The 23,623-nt window shown below is 36.1% G+C and overlaps 3 protein-coding genes and 1 long non-coding RNA gene across 4 annotated transcripts in view; 2 read left to right on the forward strand and 2 right to left on the reverse strand.

Annotated features, from left to right (window-relative positions):
* LOC125801107 (zinc finger protein 271-like) overlaps positions 1 to 23,623 on the reverse strand; it is a 223,993-nt gene that overhangs the window by 136,069 nt on the left and 64,301 nt on the right. The window lies entirely within an intron of this gene.
* The window catches only part of LOC125801482 (zinc finger protein 239-like), a 297,730-nt gene that overhangs the window by 7,914 nt on the left and 266,193 nt on the right, over positions 1 to 23,623 (forward strand). The gene's annotated exons all lie outside the window — the stretch shown is intronic.
* Positions 1 to 23,623, forward strand: part of LOC111196136 (NACHT, LRR and PYD domains-containing protein 14-like) — a 33,745-nt gene that overhangs the window by 6,812 nt on the left and 3,310 nt on the right. Inside the window, exons 6-8 of the mRNA XM_049477178.1 lie at positions 2,048 to 2,221; positions 19,348 to 19,521; positions 21,326 to 21,372. Of these exons, the coding sequence (XP_049333135.1) occupies positions 2,048 to 2,221; positions 19,348 to 19,521; positions 21,326 to 21,372 (395 nt within the window). The remainder of the gene's footprint in view (positions 1 to 2,047; positions 2,222 to 19,347; positions 19,522 to 21,325; positions 21,373 to 23,623) is intronic.
* Positions 3,868 to 4,730, reverse strand: LOC125801567 (uncharacterized). Its single transcript, XR_007438729.1, has 2 exons — positions 4,531 to 4,730; positions 3,868 to 4,158 (listed from the first exon to the last, which is right to left on the reverse strand). It is a non-coding gene; the product is annotated as an uncharacterized LOC125801567 (long non-coding RNA).

The raw sequence follows: 23,623 nt of genomic DNA on the forward strand, positions 1-23,623 counted from the left end.
TATTTTATGCTCATTTCCTTTTTTTCTTTTAACTTGTATGTATGTATGTATGTATGTTTGTATGTATGTATGCATGTATGATAGGAAATGGAAAGTGTCCGCATCAAAAAAGACAACATACATTTCATACATGAGCTAAAAGCACCACATATATTGTTGTTACTTACAGAAAAAAAAGAAAAGAAAGAAGCTAGATCCAGCATTCTCTGTGGTAAAGCACAGCACACACTCAGGTTTACTACACTCTCAGTATAGCTATACACGTAAAAGGGCTGTGCACCTAGTGTAACGAGCTCTTAAAGGGACAGTGTACATATTACTGAATACTGGCGGTTACATATTTCCTCCAGGCCATTTAAATCTTTTCCCCATTGTAAGCATGCAATAACAAACACTTCCTGAGTCCAATCAAATTCACCATGCGTTCTTTATTCCAGCGCCCCACATTAGCTTTATCTCCCCTCAAAAATACAAGCATATAATAGTATTTCAAATGACACCATTAATAGTAGCATTTTACATTTCTTACATTCATTCTTTTATGTACATTTAAATATCCACTATAAAAACTTGTCTTAGGAAAAACAAATGTAATTGCAGTTAATCACAAATATTGTCATGATATTATATTTGATCTGATTAATCTGATTATATTTCTTAATCAATTAAAAAATATTAAAAGTGGCATGTACAAAAGTAACAGTATATTAATGTTACATATATTTGTTATTTGTTACATTTAGAAAATCACTAAAATGTGTTATTTAAACATTGAAGTCATTGTAAAGTCATTTGTTCTTGTGTTTATTCTTACATTTTCAGATTAGCTTTGTGTAATATAGGAAGAAAGACGTGTGAAAATCTGGAATCAGTTTTAAACCTGGAAAACTCCTCCCTGAAAGAGCTGGACCTCAGTAACAACGACCTGCAGGGTTCAGGAGTGGAGCTGCTCTCTGCTGGACTGAAGAGTTCACACTGTAAACTGCAGATTCTCAGGTCAGTGTTTTTGTGATTTTTCATTTGAAATTATGAATTATGTTAAGTTGGAATCAGTAACGTGTTACTATTTTTTAACCCAAGTTTTATTTCAGCACCAAGTTTGACCCCAACTTCTGCCGTAATCTGCCCCGCCTCCACCCAACATGCAGATTTTTTTTCTGGTTAAACGACTGAAGCGCTTTAATGCGGTGTCCAGCTGTAACAATCCGGTTCAGACTTCCAGCTCAGACCTGGATAGAGAGCTTTGTTGCTCTCTCTCCATCTCTGTTTGTTTTTGTCTCTCTCCATTTGTTTCTCTCTCTCTCTGTTTGTGCCAGAAGTTTTACACAAAAAAATGTTTTTTGCAATCAACTGCAATCAAAATGTTAAGAATCAAAAGCAAAAATTGTTTGTTCAATTTTTTCAAAAGAGAAAAAATATATTATAAATATATATATAAATAAATATTTTAAATATACTTGGTTACTTTATTTCAGTTTGGATTTTGCCAGTCTGTGCTTTTATTTTTGTGTTTTGTGCTAAATATTCATGCACAAAGTAGGTAACTAGCTAACTCACTAGCTCAATGACTAGGTAACTCACTAGCTCACTGAGTAGGTAACTCACTAGTTCACTGATTAGTTAACAATCTAATTCACCAACTCACTGAGTAGATAAGTAGCTAACTCAGTAACACACTGACTATGTAACTTACTAGCTCACTGATATGTGGGAGAAGGTGTAATGTTTTTCCAGAGTTCAACTTGGAAAATAGAATAAATTCACATACTCCAAAAAGCCATGCTTGTTTTTCTGTTTTGTTAAACATTTTATTTTCTATTTTAACTCATTATAATCTGTCCCAGAGCTTTTGGTGAACTGTATGCCCATGCTGATCACAAATAAAGTGGAGATTTCTGCATGTTAACTATTTCAGTATAAAGAAACACCAGCTCTTAAGATAGACAATACATATCACAGTTTAATTCTGTTTTCTATTCTTTGTCAATCCATTCAAATATTCTTCTTTGGGTTATTTTGAAGTCATTTGTTTATTCTTGTTTTTTAGACTAGCTTCATGTAATCTTGGAGTAAAGACGTGTGGAAATCTGGAATCAGTTTTAAACCTGGAAAACTCCTCCCTGAAAGAGCTGGACCTCAGTAACAACGACCTGCAGGATTCAGGAGTGGAGCTGCTCTCTGCTGGACTGAAGAGTTCACAATGTAAACTGCAGATTCTCAGGTCAGTGTTTCTTTGATTTTTCATTTGAAATTATTAGGGCTGTCAGCGTTAAATCATTAACGTATGCTGTTAAGTTGGAATCAGTAACGCGCTACTATTTTTTAACTTAAGTTTTATATCGGCACCAAGTTTGACCCCACCTTCTGCCGTAATCTGCCCTGCCTCCACCCAACATGCAGATTTCTTTTCTGGTTAAACGACTGAAGCGCTTTAATGCGGTGTCCAGCTGTAACAATCCGGTTCAGACTTCCAGCTCAGACCTGGATAGAGAACTTTGTTGCTCTCTCTCCATCTCTCTGTTTGTTTTGTCTCTCTCCATTTGTTTCACTCTTTCTCTCTCTCCGTTTGTGCCAAAAGTTTTACACAAAAAATAAAATCCACAAACAAAATGTTAAGAATCAAAAGCAAAAATTGTATGTTGCAAATTCAAAAGAGAAACAATATATAGCAAATATTTTAAATATACTTAGTTACTTTATTTTAGTTTGGATTTTGCCAGTCTTTGCTTTTATTTTTGTGTTTTTGTGATTTTTTTTGTGGATTTTTTTGCATTTTTCTGTTGAAGAATTTTGCTTGAGGAATCCCTCCTTTGCTTCTGCTTTAGTTTTTTGCGGACAGCTTCCAGTGCACAGCAGCAGCAACAGATACTTTTACAATTAAATTTCATACAAACGTTCTGTTTAATGTTATATTATGTTATATTATTCTCTGTTTCACTCCATTAAAAAGCTCACATTAGCGTGCTAAATTGTCATGCACAAAGTAGGTAACTAGCTAACTCACTAGCTCAATGACTAGGTAACTCCTTAGCTCGCTGAGTAGGTAACTCACTAGTTCACTGACTAGGATACTCACTAGTTCACTAATTAGATAATTAGCTAACTCACTAGCTTACTGAGTAGGTAACTAGCTAACTTACTAGCTCACTGGCTAGGTAACTCACTAGCTCACTGAATAGGTAACTATCTAATTCACTAGCTCACTGACTAGGTAACTATCATACTTTGTGCATGAATATTTAGCACATCTGGCTAATGTGAGCTTTTTAATGGAGTGAAACAGAGAACAATATAACATTAAACAGAATGTTTGTATGAAATTTAATTGTAAAAGTATCTGCTGCTTCTGCTGTGCACTGAAAACTGTTTGCTCTCCGTGTTTGGTAAGACGCTTGAAACTGGCAGGGTGGGCGTGGTCAGTCTCAGACGAGGGTACCCGTCAGTCCAGAACCAGCTGACCAATGGAGATTCAAGGGGAACGCCTTCTTCTAAGCCCCGCCCACCCGTGAAAAGTTTGCCAAAACTCAGAAGCAAAAAACTAAAGCAAAAGCAAAGGAGAGATTCCAGAAGCAAAAGTCTTTAACAGAAAAATCCAAAAAAATCTACAGAATATTCACAAAAACACAAAAATAAAAGCAAAGACTGGCAAAATCCAAACTGAAATAATGTTCAAATAACTGTAAAGGATAATAAAGTAACCAAGTATATTTAAACATATATATTTGCTATATATTTTGTAACCTCTCTCTAGAGAACTTTCCAGAAAAACAACTTACATAAGATCTAAGGGGGGTGAGACCTGCCAGTGATTTAGCTACTAAGATATATGATATTCACAGTCCCACAAAATTTACCAGATCAGTCTAGTTTAAGTATGAAACACCATTTATCCAAACCACCCAAACCCACATATACACCATCATGGACATAAACAATGAAAGGAGTCCCTTAATTCGTTCTTTGAAGAATGGACCGTCTATTAGTCAATGGATTCAAATAGTCCCACTAGTCCAGCCAGAGTCCTTAGCAGGGTTTAGAGCGGGTGAACAGTCTTTCTAGTGGTTGTCTGCTGACAGAGGTTGATAAGTCCTTGCTTCAGGCTTGACTCCTCTTGGGGTCTCAAAGTCACAGGGATTTGTGGACATACATAAACTCCCTCTGCACACACAAACTCCAATTATTACAACAAAAGTAGCCCTATCAGACCGCCCCTCACTATTAGTACTAGCATAATCAAGCAACCCTGTTAGCCTTAGCAAGTTAGCCATAGCAAGTTAGCATTAGCATAATCAAATTAGCACATGCATAAAACAAACATTTCCCCAAAAGCATGTTAGCATTAGCATGTTAGCATTAGCAAGTTAGCCTTAGCATATTAGCATTAGCAAGTTAGCCTTAGCATATTAGCATTAGCAAGTTAGCATTGGCATATTGAACTTCTACTCACTAAGCTTCACAATCTGTATTCCTTACATGTGTAATCACACCCCTCAACAACAGTCAGTTTAACACAATGACAAAAGTACTTACAGAAGGCATGAAACCATGAGGTTTCCTCCCAGGGAGACGCAGTACAGAGTGCAATGTGTTCACCCATCAACTCTCTCTCTCTTTAAACCTCCTGTATGCAGCCAAAGCATAGGCAAAAAAATCTAGAAGCCCCCCTAGTGGCCGGGAGGCCAGAACGCTCAAAAACTCTATAAATAAGGCTATGTAGCCAATTTGGTTACAATTTGTTCTCTTTTGAATTTGTAACATACAATTTTTGATTTTGCCCGCCACCACCCCCCCTCTTCAGAGAACCATTAAGACTTTATTTGTATTAAAACAAACCTCTGATAACTGAGGTCACTGTGCAGAGGGAGGACATAACAATGTGTGTATATATACAAATTAAACCAAATAGAAAACAATATATAGGAGAAGAGAAGAGAGACACAAAAGAAGAAGTTGTGCCCTTGAAAAAAAAAAAATATATATATATATATTGTAATATATATAAAATATATAAAAATTATTATAGTATGGCTTCCTATATTTTTCCATTTATCCATCCCTAACATAATAACACGCAGAATAACAAAAAAATAAAAAGGTAAATAAAAATAGCTAAATGTCTTAAATGTTGAATGTGTTATGTGACTGTGTGCATGTGTGTGTGTGTAGGAACATTCATGTAGTGTTGATATATGGATGATGTGGTTATAGATACAGGGGTGATAGCGTTCCGGTGCCCCGCCAGAAATCCGGCGTAGCGTGGCTCTGGAAAAAAAAAAAACAACTCCGTGCGACAATAAGTGAGCACCCTGGACTCCTGTGACTCGCTTTGAAAGAAAACCAAGTAAAGTAAAAGTGGGTATCACCGTAGAGCAGTTATGTCTAGCCCAAAGAACTACAAGTTCCACTGGTTCCCGTCCAGAGCCGGGAGAAACAACTGCAAGGAGAAAAAAGGTGACACGCGTGACAGTAGGTGAGTTCCGCGGTACAGTTAAAGAGCTCCGCGCGACAGTAGGTGAACTCTGCGGTACAGTTAAAAAGCTCCACGCGACAGTAGGTGAACTCCGTGGTACAGTTAAAAAGGCACTGTGTGGCACTGTCACTATGTTGCAAAAAGATTTAATACAGTAAGGAACCTAAGTTTATTGTTTTAAATAAATGTTCTATTTGTTTAAATTGTCCTTTCATCTTTTTACCTTATTATTGTGGCACTGTCACTAAACTGCACTTTCACGATGTGAGAGAGAATGAGATAGATAGATAGATAGATAGATAGATAGATAGATAGATAGATAGATAGATAGATAGATAGATAGATAGATACATACTTTATTGATCCCGAAGGAAATTTAGCAGCCAGTAGCAGTTACACAACACAGTAGAAACAAACAATAAGTGTAGTAATAGTGAGAATAAGCATCAGGTGTATCTGTCTAATTTTCAAACGGCAAAACATCTGCTATGTTAATATAGGAGTAAATCCATGTAGAAAACATAAATATAAATCTTTATAAATGTCAGAAAAAAATATAGCTAGTAACTAATAGTTACTGTGCACATTTTTAGTATATTTTATTTTATAGTTACGACTGGTAAACAGAGGCGTCTAAATGATTTTCAGTGCATCATTCAAGCTTCCTCAGCAGTAGAGTTTAGATTATCAGCCCAAGTCTGACCCGATTCCCGACCCGAACTCACACATGCGCTCCTCCACTCCGCATTACGCACTTGTTTTGCAGAGCTGTGTGTAGCTAAATAGCCAACAAAATGGAGCCTTCTGAAGTGAGGAGAAACGTTACATAAGGTGAGCTAAATTTGGTCCAATGTAAAGGACAGTCAGAGGTATGGAGCTAATTCAAGTTAATTGTTGATAGAAACAACACGTGTGTCGGCTTCGTAGAGTGTGTTAAGTGAAGAGTGCTACAAGCTTAAAATAAAGGCTATAAAATAAGGCTATATGCTTAAAATAAAAAAATGGTTGGTTCTGAAAGTATTTTATATTCTTATACATTGTTAATTATATATTTATAAATTATAATAATTATTAAGTAATAAAAAATAAATTAATTATAAATTATTGTTATTGTTATTTTGGTTTAATGAGTGTGCAGGGAATAGCCATTTTTGAGTTTTTGGACAGGCTATTTGCTAAATATTAAAATGTTTGTTTGTTAAGAAAGTAATTTATATTCTTAAACCATGTTAAATTATATTAGATTAGAGGAAGGTCATTCAGATATAATTTTTGTGGATCATTTCGCATTGTTGGTGTTTTAATCTTTTGGAAATCTGTTCTTAATACAGTTTATTTTTTTAAATAATAGGTCTTCTTCAACATCATTCTGAACAGATTTTGCTCATTTAAACAGCCGCTCCCCCCAAAAAAACTCAGTTTTAACGCTCTACTTAATTAAAAAAAAGGCGGGTTTTAATTGGGTCGTCGGGTCGGGCTCAGGGCAGAACGTGCATATTCATTCCTCATGTTTACAAAAAAAACACTGCATTTTAAAATTATTTTTATGGTGTTCCAGTTCTTGTATTCTTCCTCTTAGTGCTTCCTTCTCATTTGCATTTCTAACTGCATACGCTGGTATTCGTTTTTACAGCTAGAATCAAATGTGGCCAGTTTCCATACCAAGATGGAAATCATCTGTGTTTTCGTGAATAACACTATACACATAAGGCAAAAGTGAAAACATTATCTAAAATATGACAATAAGGTCATACACAGACTATAAAAATGTTTGAATAATGTGTCAACATTTATGCCTACGTGCTGTATGTTGTTCATGCTCAGGATTTTTTTTCACTATCACCCCTGTAGATTTATAATGGATGTGTGTAGGTTATCTGTTAAAGACTGATGGAGTCACTGATGTAGGAGGTTGTTTAATGCTGACCAGGTTTTTATGTGTTCATGAGTTCTGTTTTTGAGAGATGCAGATATTTTTTCCATTTCTATGTGTTCTGTGAGTGAGTTTTCCCATTGACTGATGGGGATTTTTTTCCCTTGATTTCCAGTTTGTGAGAATTATTTTTTTGACAATGGTTAGCACCACCAAAAGTGCTCTGCTTTCCTCCTGGTTTAGGTTTGTGGTTCATGTGTCACCAAGCAGGCAGAGTGATGGGGATGGAGAGATTGGCTGTTTAAATAGTGGAGTTAGCCGAGTTATAACAAGCTGCCAGAAGTGTTTGATTGGTGGGCAGTCCCATAGAGCATGTATGTAATTGTCTGGAGTGTTTAGTGAGCAGTGTATGCAGATTTCTGAATCTACTACTCCCATTTTATGTAACTTTTGCTTAGTGTAGTGTACCCTTTGAATTACTTTATATTGTATAAGGTGGAGGTTAGTATTGTTAGTCATGGTGAATGTGTTTTCCATAATGTTTCTCTAGAAATCAGCATTGGGGGTAATTAAGATATCTTCTTCCCATTTTTTATTGGGATAGTGACTGTTTGGTCTAATTTGAATAAAAGCCTATATATTTTTGATAGAATTTTGTCTGAAGAAGAGATATTAAGGAATTCTGAAATTGGTGGGCCAGTAAGTTATAGTATTGTGAATTTTGCGAAAACTGGTTCCTCTCAATGCTATATTTCTGGGTTAGATGTGAGAAAGTAGCCGAGTTATTGTTGTGTAGAACGTGGTGTAAATGTGTAATACCTTTTTTTTTCTTTCCATTTTTGTAGTTTTGGGTTTATTTTGGTGGCGGGGATGTTGGGGTTGTGCCATATGGGTGAGTATTTAGTGGGTCCAAGTCTAGTGTTTGTGTTCTTGTGAATTTTCCACCCAGCTGTCAGAGTTGATGATATCATTTGGATTTTTGAAACAAGGGTGGCGATTGATTGTTGTGCTAATAAATGGTAAGTCTGAGATTTGTATTTCATTAATTGATGTTTGTTCTACTTCTCTCCATATTTCATCAGTTTGATTTGGTTTTATCCATTTAATTATGTACTTTAATTGGTTTGCAGAGAGGTATTGTTGGAAATTTGGAGCTTCTAGGCCTCCCTGAGTTCCGTGTTTTTGTAATGTGGTTAATTTGATTCTGGGTGGTTTATTTTTCCAGTAGAATTTAGAGATGATTGCTTCTAAGGTTTAAACCAGGTAGGTGTAGGTTGGATGGGAATACTTGAGAAGAGGTAGTTTAATTTAGGTAATATTGTCATTTTGATTGTGGATATTGGTAGGATAGTGGTAGGTTCATCCAGCGTTGAATATCATTGTTGATGGTTGTGAGTAGTGGTCTAAAATGAAGTGTGTGCAGCTCAGACAGCTGGATGGAAACTTTAATGCCCAGGTATGTGATGTGTTCAGTGCACATAGGGATAGGGAGTGATTGAACTGCTGTGTCTGATAAGTTCATGTTAAATGGTAGAACGGTGGATTTAGACCAGTTAATGGAATAATCTGAGATTTTAGAGAATGTTTTAATTATTTGTGTAGTCTGAGGAATTGAGGAGAGTGGGTTTTGTAGAAATAGTAGAATATCATTTGCATAAAGGCTGATTTTTTTTTGTTCGGTAGTGTGGGTATGGATACCTTTTGATATTTGGGCATTGTTGTATAGCTGCTGCTAATGGTGGAGATGAGCTAATGGTGCAAATGAGGAGAGAGTGGGCATCCTTGCCTAGTTCCTCTGTGCAGTGTGAAATTCTCTGATATTAGTCCATTAGTATTTACTGTGGCTTTGGGTGAAGTGTAGAGAGTTTTAATCCATTCTATAAATGATTCTCCAAAACCTAGTTAATGTAGTGTAGTGAAAAGGAATTTCCAATTAACCTTATCGAAAGCCTTCTCTGCATCTAAAGTGACTATTGCAGTTTTTGACTTATGGACTGTTGTGTGATGTATCAGATTGAGTAGTCTGCGCATGTTGGTAACTGATTGTCTGCCTTTGATGAAGCCGGTCTGATCAGGATGTATGAGGAATGGGATAACCGTTTCCAGTCTGGTAGCTAATTTCTTACTTATTAGCTTTGTGTCTGTGTTCAATCAATCAATCAACCTTTATTTTAAACTCGGAAGTACATTGAGGGTGACCCTCATTTTCAATGTAGCCGAGCAAATACAATAGTGATTGAAAAAGCAAAATTAAAAGCAAATATTTAATATTTATGGAACAGAAGAATAAAACTGAAACTAAAAAATAAAACTATTTAGTAATAAGAATAAAATTTAAAAAATTAAAAAATTAAAAATATATAATAACAGTATTACTGATAAAACATAATTTAAAAAAATTAAATATTAAAATAAAATAATTATAAGAGAGTAAATACAAAAACAAAAATAATAAAATAAATAAATATATAAATAAGTAAATTATATAAAATAAATAAAAGGAATATAAATATATATATATATAAAAAAATATAAAATAATAAGAGAACTAAAACATGAAGTAAAATAAATAATTAAGATTGAGTAAAACAGATACAGGCTGTCTGAAGGTGGTTAGATATTAAAAGTTTAAAATGATTGAGTGACACCAGTGAGCTAAGTTTTAGTCTTTCCTGTAGTGAGTTCCAGCTCGCCGGTGCACTGTAGCTAAAAGCAGATTTTCCCAGTTCAGTAAAAACTCTCGGTACCTGGCAGCTGATCCAACCACTGGAGCGAGTCTGATAATTACTGTTATTAAAATTTATCGATGAAGTGATGTATTCTGGCATATGACTGGAGAGTGTTTTATAAATTAAAATTAACCAGTGCATTTCCCTTCGTGCAGCTAATGGAGGCCAACCAACTTTTCTGTACAGATCACAGTGATGAGTTCTATAAGGGTCGCCAGTGATGAACCTTAGAGCAGAGTGATATACTGGATCCAATAATTTGAGGGAACTGGCGGAGGCATATTTATAAATGACATCACCATAGTCTAGAACAGATAAAAGGGTTGCCTCAACAATTGTTTTCCTAGCGTGCATGGGGAAACAAGCTTTATTTCTATATAAATAACCCAGCTTCTGTCTGCATTTACTGACTAGTTTATTAATGTGAGGTTTAAAAGTGAGTTTCTCATCCAGCCATATGCCGAGATATTTATATTCTGTAACTCTTTCAATGGTGGATCCTGCCAGGGTAGTAAAATTTACACAATTTACATCACTATTAAGAGATCTGGAAAATAGCATTAACTTAGTTTTCTTAGCATTTAAAACTAGTTTGTGAATATTTAGTGTGCTTATTTAGTGCAGTCTGTAGAGCATTAAAAGAGTTCTGTAGTTTTATTACTGCAGCATGTATAGAATCAGCTGAGCAATATAAGATTGTATCTGAATAAAGGTGTATTTTGCAATCTAAGGAAGAAACCGAGGCAGCAATATCATTAATTTATATATTAAATAAAACTGGACCCAGAATGGAACCTTGGGGGACGCCCTTAGAAATAGCTAGGAAATCTGATTTATAATTATTGAATGCTGTGCATTGTTGTCTGTCTGTGAGGTAGTTTTGGGACCATTCAAGAGCTTTTGCATCAAAGCCAATCTTTTTTAAATTTCTTAAAAGAAGAGTGTGATCAACTGTATCAAAAGCTTTCGTTAAATCAATAAAAACAGCTGCACAGTGTTTCTTCCTGTCTAAGTCTGAATACAGATCATTTAAAACCAGTGTTACAGCCGAGATAGTGCTGTGTCCTTCTCTAAAACCAGACTGATAATTGGATAAAATAGAATTTTCATTAAGAAATGATTTCAGTTGGCTGTTCACTAGAGATTCCAAAATTTTTGCTAGACATGATAATTTTGAAATTGGCCTATAATTGTTCAACTCTGTTGCCTCACCACCTTTATGCAGAGGAATCACATGAGCTGTTTTCCAGACCCTGGGAATTCTGCAAGATAAAACTGAGAGATTAAAAATATATAAAATATAGTCTAAAATAACTGGAGCTGCAAGACGCAGGAAAAAGGGGTCCAGTCCATCTTCTCCAGTAGCTTTTCGTGGATTAATTTTCAGCAGGACATTAGCAACTATGTATGGAGAGAAGGGCTGGAGTGAGAAGAGACCTTTTAAAAACAATAGGGTTGAGATCAGTTTGATTTAATAATGGATTTGTATTAGTGTTATCAAATATGTGACCAGCTGCTGCAAAGTGAGAGTTAAAAACCTGACAGAGTTCCTTCTGATCTGAGATCAGCTGATCATCCACTAAAGCCCTGGTAGGAAAGGGATTGGAGTTCTTTTTAAGGGAATTTACATTTTTCCAGAAGTTCTGGGGGTTTGTGGAGTTGGAGATTAAGCTAAGGTAGTATTCTGATTTGGCTTTTCTAACAGCAGAAGTACATTTATTTCTCAATTGTCTAAAGATAAGCCAATGGTCTTTCTCCCCGTGCGTCTTGCAATTGACCAAGCTCTATTTCTGGACTTAAACAATGAGGAAACATCGCCAGTAATCCAGGGACTTGACCTGTCTTTAATTCTTGACTTTTTGTGGGGGCGTGTTTGTTTACCACTGTTAAAAAAGAATTCTTAAAATGGTTTAATGCTAGGTCAACATCTGTGATTTCAAGTGTAAGGTGTATGTCACTCATTGCCAAGTCAGAAAGAAAAGCTTAGATTTCTTCTAACCACCATCCGAGAGCCCGTTTTATTCTTACAACTGGTTCTTATGCATCCGATTGGGCAGTGATCACTGATGCCAAGTTCGAAAACTCCTGAGGCAGTAATTTTGTCCATTTTATTAGAAAGAATTAAATCTATCAATGTTGATTTGGTTGGATCTTTCAAGTTTGGGCGTGTTGGTTCATTTATTATCTGTGTAAGGGTAAGATTGCCACATATTTCCTTAAAATAATCGGATGCATCAGAAAGCCAGTTGAAATTAAAATCCCCTAGGACCAGCATTTCAGAGTTACTAAAATTTGATAAAAGGTCACCTATTTCATCAATTGCAGAGGGTGGGGCAGAGGGAGGCCTGTAGATCCCAATTAAAACAAAAGAGTTATTTTTCCCAAGTGTAATTTAAGCGCTAGGAACTCGAAACATTTTTCTTTTGATATCGCTGATAAAAGAGTGGTTTGGATGTTTGAGCAAGTATAAATAGCAACTCCACCTCCCCGAGAATCTGTCTTTTCTATGTAAAATAAAATTATTCAGTGCCACCTCTTCATCTTTTACACTATGTCTAAGCCAAGTCTCTGTTAAAATTAATATATCAGGATCAGACTTCGTAATCAAGACTTCAAGATGGTCCACTTTGTCTTTTTGTAGAAGGCTTCTAATATTTAAGTGGATAATTCCTAAACCTTTTTTTTTTTTTTTAAACTTTCAAAATCAGTTAATAAATAATCATTAGATTTCACTTGGTTGTTTAGGGAAGATAGATATGGCTTTATGTATATTAAATTATCTGGATTAAAATTGTGTGCATTATTGACCTTTTTTACAGAAATGCTGGTCCTAGGTCTTCTGCCAATAACTACTGAGATATTTGTTCCTAAACTGGAGGTATTTAGTCATGTAGAATTAAAAACAGAGTAAAACATGTTGTGTCCTAAAATCTGAGCACCCAGCCTATTGGGATGAATCCCATCAAATCTGTAAAAAGAGGGACGATTCCAGAAGAGGTTAAAATTATCTAAAAAATGCAAATCTTGGGAGAGGCAAGTATTTTGGAGCCAGGTATGAAGATTTAAAAGTCTGCTAAAATGTCCTAAGCCTCTTCCTAGTGAAGGGATTGGTCCAGAAATAAAAACAGATTTACCGCAGTCTTGAATGTTTTGTTCTGTGCTCTGGTTTCTGATGTCATTACATCCAACGTGGATTATAATCCTCTCCACAGACTGGTGTTCCTTTAGAAGACTGGGTAGCTGTAGGGTAATGTCCGAAACCTTTGCGCCAGAAACAGAGTGAACAGTAGCTGTGTGGTGATGAATGTTCCTGACGATAGAGTCCCCAATAACGAGGGTGGTGGGTTAAGGTCTGCGGGTCTGCGTCGGGGGTAGACGATGAGGTCGCGGCTCGGTGATCAGCGGAGAACCGCGGGGTTGACGGGCAGATTCTCGCGGGGGGGAGCGGCGTCCAGGCTGACCGTTCTGGGTATGTGAGGGAGCTTGGCCTGCCGGTCTTCTGGAGGCGGGGGTGACCCGTGGAGCTAAGCCGTGCGATGGTTGCCCAGCCGCAGTCAGCTGTGTGGTGGCGTGCCAGGCCCCGCTGCACGGTGGGGTTTTCGGGTGGAGCATGGGTGAAGCAGAGGTCTGGAGAGCTCACTCTGATGGATTCTGTTGGAGTGGCTTCATCCAGATCCTCCAGCACGGAGAACTTGTTGCTCACGCCGATATTCCGAGTCACCGGGTGGCGGGCGGAGCGCCTACCACCACGCCAACCTCCACCTACAACGGACCACGGCTCAGCCTGATGCGGCGTGGAGGAACACACCTTCGCGGTCTTGGGCTTAGCTCCGAGCCGAGGCCAGTGCTCCTCTTCCTGGGCGGCTGGAGCAGCCGCTCGAGGTAGACTGCCATCTAACCCCGCGCTGATCACCTGTGAAGTCGCCAGCATGGAGTCGAGGAGATCCTCATCGTCTTTAATCTGGTGGAGTACAGAGATTCTCCCCTCGAGTTCCGCAATCTTCTGGCTCAACCACAAGCAGCTACTGCATCCGGAGGGAGAGCTGAGCGGAGCCATGACTTTAAAATAATCCGGTAGGTTAGAAATAAATAAAACTAAAACGTAAATAAAATATGTAAAATAAAGTGAAACTAAAAGTCAATAAAATTAGATAAATAATACTAAAACAGTTTGGCTAGTCAGCCTTGAGTTTGGCTAAGCTAATTAGTGTTAGTGACAGTGGACGGTAGCTGAATGGTAAGGTAGGATCTTTGTAGGTTTAAGATGGAGTGATATTGTAGCTGTATTCGTTTCTGTTGGTAATCTCTTAGAGTTTAATTTCTGCTATTACTCTACTGAACATTGGGCCAAATATTGACCAGAAGTGCTTGTAGAATTCTGCGGGAATGCCATCTGGTCCTGGTGCTTTGTTATTAGGCATCTTACGGAGGGCTTTATGAAGGTCTTCTGAAGTTATTGGCTTTTCTAATGTGCTTTTTCTTCTTCAGTTAGTTTGGGTAGGTGTATATTATTGAGGAAAGTGTGAATATCTATTGGGTCTGGATCATGTTCTGGTGAGTATAGATTTTTATTGAATTTCTCAAATACTTGATTAATTTTATTTGATGTTTGCCTGATTAGTCCGGTCTCATCTTTGATTGATGGAATTGTTTTTTTCTTTGTTATGTTTTACTTGGTTAACTAAGAATTTACCAGATTTATTATTGTGATTTAAATTGTTTATATCTTAGTCGTTGTGGTAAAACTTCAGTCCTCTTGTTTATAAGTTCATTATACTGTGATTCGCATTCATTTAACTCTTTTTTTTTTATCTGATGGTTTTTTTTATCATTTCATTTGACAGTTCCCTGATGTTGTAGATTAGACTCGTTTTCCGTATCTTTCTTCTTCTTACAGGAAGAGTAAGAGATGATTTTGCCTCTTAGTACTGCTTTCCCAGTTTCCCACAGTATTGTTGGTGTGGTTTCTGGAGAATCATTTATTTCTAGGAAAGATGCCCACTCTTTTTTGATGTAGCTGTCAAATTCTGGGTCTGTAAGTAACGAGCTATTTAGTCTCCAGCTGAACGTTTTATATAGGGGATTTATGTTCCATATAAGTGAAACTGTATGGTGATATTTTATTTCTGATATATTAGCTATAATAGAATTGCTGGTTAAAAAACAGTCAATGCGAGAATATGAGTGGTAGGCTGGAGAACAGAAAGAAAAGTCTTTAGTGTTTGGGTTTTTGAGGCGCCAACCATCGCTGAGCCCTAAGTCTGTCATGTATTGTTTAATGATATCTGTTGAATGCCAGTAACGTGTATTGTGTGCCATGATTAATCTGTCTATACACGGGTCAATGATTGAATTAAAGTCACCTCCAATTATAATTGTGGAATCTGATATATTGTTTATATGGTTGAAAAACTCATGAAAGAAGGATGGGTTATAAATGTTGGGGCCATACAAACTTGCTATTTTTAAGGGTGTGTTGCTGATGTTGATGTTAATTATGATGTATCTACCTGTGTCTGATATAGTGGTGTTATGTGTGAAGGGGATTTTTTGGTTTAATTAGTATTGATACTCCTCTTTGTTTGGAGTTATAGTAAGCTGAGAATATATGGGTGAATTTTGGTGATCTGAGCTTATGATGATTTGTTTCTGATAGATGTGTTTCTTGTAGTAAACGAATGTCTGCCTTTAGTGAAGTGAGATGGTTTAGTACTTTGGCTTGCTTAATCTGTGTGCCAATGCCACGAATGTTATAGTTTATGAATTTAAGTGAAGACATGTTGTGATGTATGGATTAATAATGTTTATCAGTGATATGATATGAGTGTGCAGATGTTTGAGGATATTTTCTGGTGTTTGGGGGATGGAGTGTAAACAAAAATGCATTTTTCGGATCTGAGATATATAGTAGTAATAAAATAGAGGTTGGTGCAGAGAGATGGTACAGAAAGGAGTGATTAAATGCAAACAAAGTAGAAGAGACATAACATAAGACAAAAAGTGTTGGATTTGGTGTGACATACATGTTATGACATTGAGACGTTGCATGCATTAAGTTATTGCTAAGTGGTTCCTTGTGATTTTTATGGGATTTTGTGAACGGATTAATGTGCGTGCATTAGTATATTTGCGGGTGCGTGTGTATTTGCGCGTAATGGATGGATGGATGAGGTGGCATGAGGAATTTTAATAAACAAGTAAATATTAACAAAATAAAAAATATAGAATCATAAACAATGTCATTTGGTCTATCTTGCACATGTTTAAAAATGAACATTATAAATATCATTTTTGTAATTTTTTACATTTTAGAGTAAAATTCTCATTTCCGCAACATGTCCGTATCAGAATTTCAGTACATTGTTTGGAAATTTTAAAATTTAAACATTAAAAAAACAAAAAATTTAAATGCATTTCATACTATAAACACTTTTAGTTAATAAACAGAAACGATTTTACAGTGAAAAGTAAAAACAATAAAATAAATAAAGAAAAGGAATGTGTCCAACACAAATTTTCTCATCCTCCGCAACAATTTTCAATCATTGTTTAAATCCACAAGAAACTTAAATTTTCAAGGCATTTTCATCATTATGGAGGACATTGGCCATGACACTCAGGATGGCTAATATGTAAGCAGTTCTTCTCATATGTTTCTGGATAAAAGTTAAAAGATTGCTCATCAACTTGTCTGCATGACTTTTTCATTGTCATTACCGATATATCGATATAAGTTTTGAGCCTACAGTTTGAAGTTACAGTATATTAAGGTCTAAATGGACACTGTAAGTGAAAATTTATCTAGCCCTCATGGTGCCTTTACAGTTAGCATAAAAGTTTAAAGTCACTCATCCTCCAACTGAATTCTCACTTACTGCTACATTTCAATACCTGTTGCGGTAATGAGATGAACTGTTTCGGTAATGAGAATTTGATTAGGAAGCATAATACAGATGCCTTTTTACTTCCTGATTGTCATAACATGAGCGTTACCCTGAACATTTTCTCCAGTAGACCATTCTAACGTAGCTATTGCAAACCACCAGTAGAGGTCACTAATGTTCCGTCTTATCTGGCCTGAAACTAAATCTAATTCCGTACACAGAATTAGATTTTAGACCACATAACCAGAGAGCTTTTTTCCATCTTTGATATATTTTATTGTAATGTGCGATGTGTATTTGTTTACAGGCAGGTAGCTATTGAGAAAAGAATGGCAGCAGCAAAAGCAAGGCTGTCAAAGTTTAGGGAGAACATTTACAGCAAGAATTACAACATTTAGAGAAACACACACACATACTCAACGACACAGACAGTTGTTCCAGTTGGAGTTGCTTTCACATGATATTATTTGTGTACAGTCCATTCTAAGGAACTGAACAAAAACTGGAACGGATATCATAATTTCATATTTGCCATTTCCAGTGGGAAAATAAAGACAACACGTGATCTGACCAAAAAGTACCATGACAAAAAGAAAAAGCAATGGAGGAAAAAAGGTCAGCCAGATATTACAGCACTGACATATGCCGGACATATGGGCAAAACACAAAAAAACTACATAAAATGACTAAAAATAAAAGTTTGTTCTTAGTAGGCATACAATGCTGGATGGTGCATAAGGATAGACAAGATTTCAGAGTTTCTGAGAGGTCTTTCTTTGACATTTGTTGAATGGTTTCCAATAGTTAAATGAGCTGTTTTATTGATGAAGGTGCTGTAGTCTACATGAAAGATTCTTTTGATATACAAATGTTTGCATTGTAAATTGTCTTAAATAATATGAAATAATTGAAATTGAAAATAAACATTCTTTTCATAATGTAGCATTGTGTGTAAGTGTAAGCTAATAATTCTTCCTAAACCCTTGCTTAACTGAACTGCTTAACGTTGATAAAAAATGCATTTTATCATATATTAGTCATGTCACATTGCGGTAATGATACATTTTTGTGGACTTCATCTATAAAATGCTAATAAAATATGCAATAAAATGGAACAAATGTTCTGTAAATAATGTTCATAGTAAGTTTAGACCTTAATCTTAAATCCTCAAAAGGAAATTTGTCGTTAAATGCATTTTGAAAATGTTCCTACTGGATGTCCTCTGAATCAGGATTTTGTGAGAATGACCCGAGTAAGTGGGAGCGGAAGAAACGGGAGAACGAGAGAGAAAGGAAAGTTTATATATATATATATATACATTATGGATCAATTTTATGAGGTTATTTGAGTATTGACCTATATGTTAGAGATCGTGCAATGAGAGCGCAACGCGCATGAGAGAGAGACAGAGAGTGCACAAACGAAAGCGCTCGGGGGGAGAGAGAGAGAGCGCTATTTAGTTACAGTTAAAGAAATTTAGAACAGCCAGGGAGTTATGTTTTTGTCACGATATAGCTGTCCATCAACATAAAGTTTGTCGACAGAGACGACTGCTATTTTCCATTCTTTTATGAGTTCTTTCCTCATGGGTTTTCTGTGTCTGTCAAGGATTTCACGGGGGAACAGGTCGTTAATTCCCAGGTCTTATAGTCACTTATATGACTGAAAAAATGCCACTTGTTTTTAAAAATGTTTTATGGGGTGGTCTGAACAAATACTGACTGAAAGATCCAAATTATTTCACTTAATAATTATTTAATTTATGATTTGTATTTTTTTTTACATCAAACAATTTAAAGTAACTATGTAACTTTTACTCAAAGTACATTTTAAATTGAGTACTTTTACTCAAGTAGATTTTTAGATGGGTACTTTTACTTGAATAGAATTTTAGCAACGTAAAGGTACTTTAACTTAATTACAATTTTTCAGTACTTTTTCCACCTCTGAGGATAACAAATCACACATAAGAAAGTGTTTAACGAAAGTCAGAGTATAACAAACAAATACGAGTCTTCTGCAGTCATCTTAAGAATCTCCAACTTGAATGACCATTTGAGATATATCACACATTGATTACAAAATTGTGATGCACGAGCAAAAACAATTTTAGCAAAAGTTAATATGAACTCAATTCTTTGGTCCACATCAATGCTAATGCCGTATTCACAGAGATGCTTACTGTTGAGGTTTGGGTTTCATGTTAATCTGTGTCAACTGTGTTAAGAAACTTTAGTTTTCTATAGATATTTTTTCAGATTTTGTAGTGTTATTTTGTAAAAAAAAAAAAGAGACTAATATCAAAGTGCATTATCTTCCTCAGTCTGCTATGTTGTCTTTCTTTCTTGTTTTCTGTCACTCACTCACACATTCTCTTGCTCTGTCTGCAGATTATCTGGTTGTATGATCACAGATAAAGGCTGTTGTTCTCTGGCTTCAGCTCTAATTTCAAACCCCTCCCACCTGAAAGAGCTGGATCTGACCTACAACCACCCAGGAGAGTCAGGAGTGAAGCTGCTTTCTGCCAGACTGGAGGATCCACACTGCAAACTGGAGAAACTCGGGTAGGTCTGAACTAATAATTATGTTATCAACTTATTGTAAGATAAATATTGTTGTACATGTTGTACATTTTTATCACTCTCGATATTGCCTGTTGTGCTCTTTCCTGTGTATGCGCTGTGCCTCACAGGAAAGCAAAGTGTTGAGAAAGTTAGGGGTTAATGCTGTGACACATTGCATTGTGGGACCTGTAGTAAGTCTAGTTGTAGTCACCAGGTAAACACGGTGGAGCTGCATGTAACCTTCATTCTGTCATTCTGTCTTATTTTCGTTTACACAGCCACTGTTTATTTGTTATGCCCAAGCTATCTGTACTGAAGGCCAAGTACTTTGCTGTAATTCTGTTTTGGCTCATCTTTCTGTTGGTAAAAAGAACCAAGGTTTAGTTTTAACTCCAGAACAGGTGGAAAAGTTTAGCTGGTTCTGGTCATGGAGTCAGTGATGGAGAGCTGCCCTGAGCATCGAGTCAGGAGAAAAGTTACCAGATTAAAACTGATCCCCACTAACTTTATACACACTGAGAGTCAAGCACCCCAGCAACCAGCCCATGTCTTTATGGTGAAAATAATCAGTGACTGCAAAACCAGAATCCTTTCTGTACACTTAGGGACCTAACACCCTGTGCAAGGTGGTCTTGATGCTTATTGCTATCTTACTCCCACCAACAGTGTATTTTCATGCTCTTCACCTGTCTTGTTTAAACAGCAGCGGTGATTTTGAATATATCTACGCCGATGAAAAACATTGGTCAATTCCAGGTAGCTGCTCCATTTAAATAGCAATACGCCAAAGTCAGACCGCGCCTGGCTCTTAAAGGGAATGGCAAATGACATGGTGATTGGTTTATTTTACGATACATGCTTTTTGCACATTTTGAGCCTCTTTGGAGCAACTTTTCCTATCGTAAAGACACAGTGACACACCCTAAATCAAGCTGCATGGTGCACGGCTGACAGCTCACCTACAGATCACTAAAAGAGAGCCCTTAATTTCTAAAGAGATCCCATTAATGTGATTAAGTTGGTTTATTGGCTTTATTTAAAAATGGTGCCTTTGTTACATTTTAAATTTTTGAAGTTTTCTAATGACCGGTGACATAAAATTATTTTTAAATCATGATAAAAAACTTTTTGCACAATAATTCCATGAAAAATGTATGGTCCAATAAAAACAGTTGTTGTGACAGGAGTACACTCGGGTATGAATATGAATGCAAAAAACATACTTTAGTAAAGTTTAACCCTTTTCTGCAAGCCCACAAGAAACCATTTTATCTTATCTAGGAGATCATTTTCACCCAGTTTCTTTCTTATTATTGAATCATTAACACTGATCTTAACTGAGGCGAGTGAGATCCTGCAGTTCTTTAAATGTTGTTCTGGGTTCTTCCTGGATGAGTTGTTCATGCCCTTTTGGAGTAATTTCTGTAGCTCAGTCACTCCTGGGAACTTTAACCACTGTGACATGTTTTCTCCATTTCTGAATAAAAGCTCTAATAACAATAATACTACATATTGTGCATATAAAGCAGAATAAGATACGGCAAGTATTAAAACTTTATACATGCAGACAAAAATATATTTAGAGAAGTAACAGTTAATCTTCCTTAATCTTCAGTTTTTAATCTGATTTTATGCAGTGTGCATTGTAGTTCCGTACTTTACCACATGAGGTCACTAATTTCCACTCTCTCAAATGTTCGCTCGTTTTCACGCAAATTATTTCTTTATAAATCAGTTTCTAAAAATGTCACACTGTGCTGATCTGTGTCTGTGTGTGTGTGTGTGTGTGTGTGTGTGTGTTTAGAGTGGAACATGGAGGGAAGATCAGAATCAAACCTGGATTAAAAAAATGTAAGTTACACACACACTCGCATACACACACTACACACACACACTACACACACATACACTACATACAAAGAATACACACACACATACACTACATACAAACACTACACACACTAAATATAACACTACACACACACTCGCATACACACACTACACACACACACTACACACACATACACTACATACAAAGAATACACACACACATACACTACATACAAACACTACACACACTAAATATAACACTACACACACACTCGCATACACACACACTACACACAAACAATACACACACTAAATATAACACTACACACACACAAAGTACAAACACGAACACTCACACATACAGGCATATACACTCTACATACAAACAATACACACAAACACACTACACACAAACACTACATACAAACAATACACACAAACACTACACACACTACATACACACCCAAATACACACACACTGTATACACCCAATACAAACACACTACATACACTATATACAAACACTACACCCACGTACACTACATACACTACATACACACAAACACTACACACACACTAAACATACCACTACAGATACACTACACACAATACACACTACATACACACATTGTACACCCAAATACACACAATACAAGCACACACATACACACTACATACGCACACATTCACTACATACACGTTAATTATAACACTACACACACATAAAAAATATAACACTACACACACACTAAATATAACACTAAATATAACACTACACACTCTAAATATAACACTACACACTAGGGATGGAATGGTACAGTGTGGCCATGGTTTGGTTCGTATCGCGGTTCTTGGGCCACGGTTTCGGTTCTGTTTTGATAATATATCAATATTATCTAGCTCCAACATGCAGCACGTTTTTAGCCCTTTCTATTTCAAATCAACGAGGTGCTCCTACTCACACTTTTAGAGCCAATTAATAAAGTCACAGATTAATTCAAATCACAATATCTATTATAAAAAAGGAGCACTTATTCTTACCATTAGTCAAAAACAGGTAACTGAATCACACTGTGCTTTATCTGCTGACTGTCTTTTACCTTGATTATCAAACTCAACGCTGAAGCCAAAATGTCCCGAACAGCGGATTTATAAGATGACGGCGCCTCTTCAAATATCCTTTTCTCCGTTTAGCGTTCACTGGCCCTGATCACGCAGCTGAGAAAGTTTTGTTTAATTAGTCCTCAAATCTTCAGCGTTTGCCTTCAGAGCTGATTTGCTCCGATAGAAGTAATATATAAAAAACTATCAACTATAAAATATAATATACTTAAAAATCTGCACAGTAACTATAAGTTATTATTAGTTATATTTATTTCTGATATTTATAAGGATTTAAATTTATGTTCAGTACACAGACTTAATAACTGTAGCTTAATATAGCAGTTATAGGCAAGGGCGTAGGAGCGGGCTTGATATTGTGGGGGACACATTTGCGAATATGAACCAAAGCCCACCCTATAGTTTCCTAGAACAACATTTGTGGAATTATTTTTTATCACAAATAATCATTTTTTTTCTGTATTTTGTTTATAATTAGTTACATCCAAAATAAAAGGTGATTTTACAACCTAAACATGTTACTCCACATTACATTTACTGTTGTTAGAAAAAAATTATGCATGCAATGTCTGAATTATATACATAGTACAAAAACTGATCAGTTATCACCTAATATTTAAAATAATATAACAGTATTGGTTATTATTATTATGTATTGTATGTCAATTCTGTTGTATATTTACATTTTCTTTGGTTCCTGCGCTTTTAATTTGTTTTTACTGAGAACACTTCTTTCTACTGAGAGAATGTAACTACGTTTCCTAGAGATTTTTGGCAGAAGTTAATATAAACGTCAGGACATGTGGTCTTACTGTGAACTACATATGAACAGAAGTCAGGTTAGATCAGTGTTTCTTAACCCTGTTCTTACATATTCTACTGCATATTAACACTGTTCTGCATATTCTACAGCTTCCTCTGTTTAAAGGCACTTTAATAAAGTAAGTGGTGGTATGATGTGTCTAATAAACTGCTGGATATACATAATGATTAATTTAGGATCCATAGGGGGCTAAGAGATTTTAACAGGTTAACTCAGTAAATGATTGTTTATTAGGTGATCAGTTGGATCTGATGGAAAACACAGTTTTAGGGCAGTGATGATCAGGGTTAAGAAACTGCTTTAAACTACCAACATTACCCAGTGTTG

Source organism: Astyanax mexicanus, chromosome 4 (genome assembly GCF_023375975.1).
Source record: "Astyanax mexicanus isolate ESR-SI-001 chromosome 4, AstMex3_surface, whole genome shotgun sequence".
In the NCBI taxonomy this organism is placed as follows: domain Eukaryota; kingdom Metazoa; phylum Chordata; class Actinopteri; order Characiformes; family Acestrorhamphidae; genus Astyanax; species Astyanax mexicanus.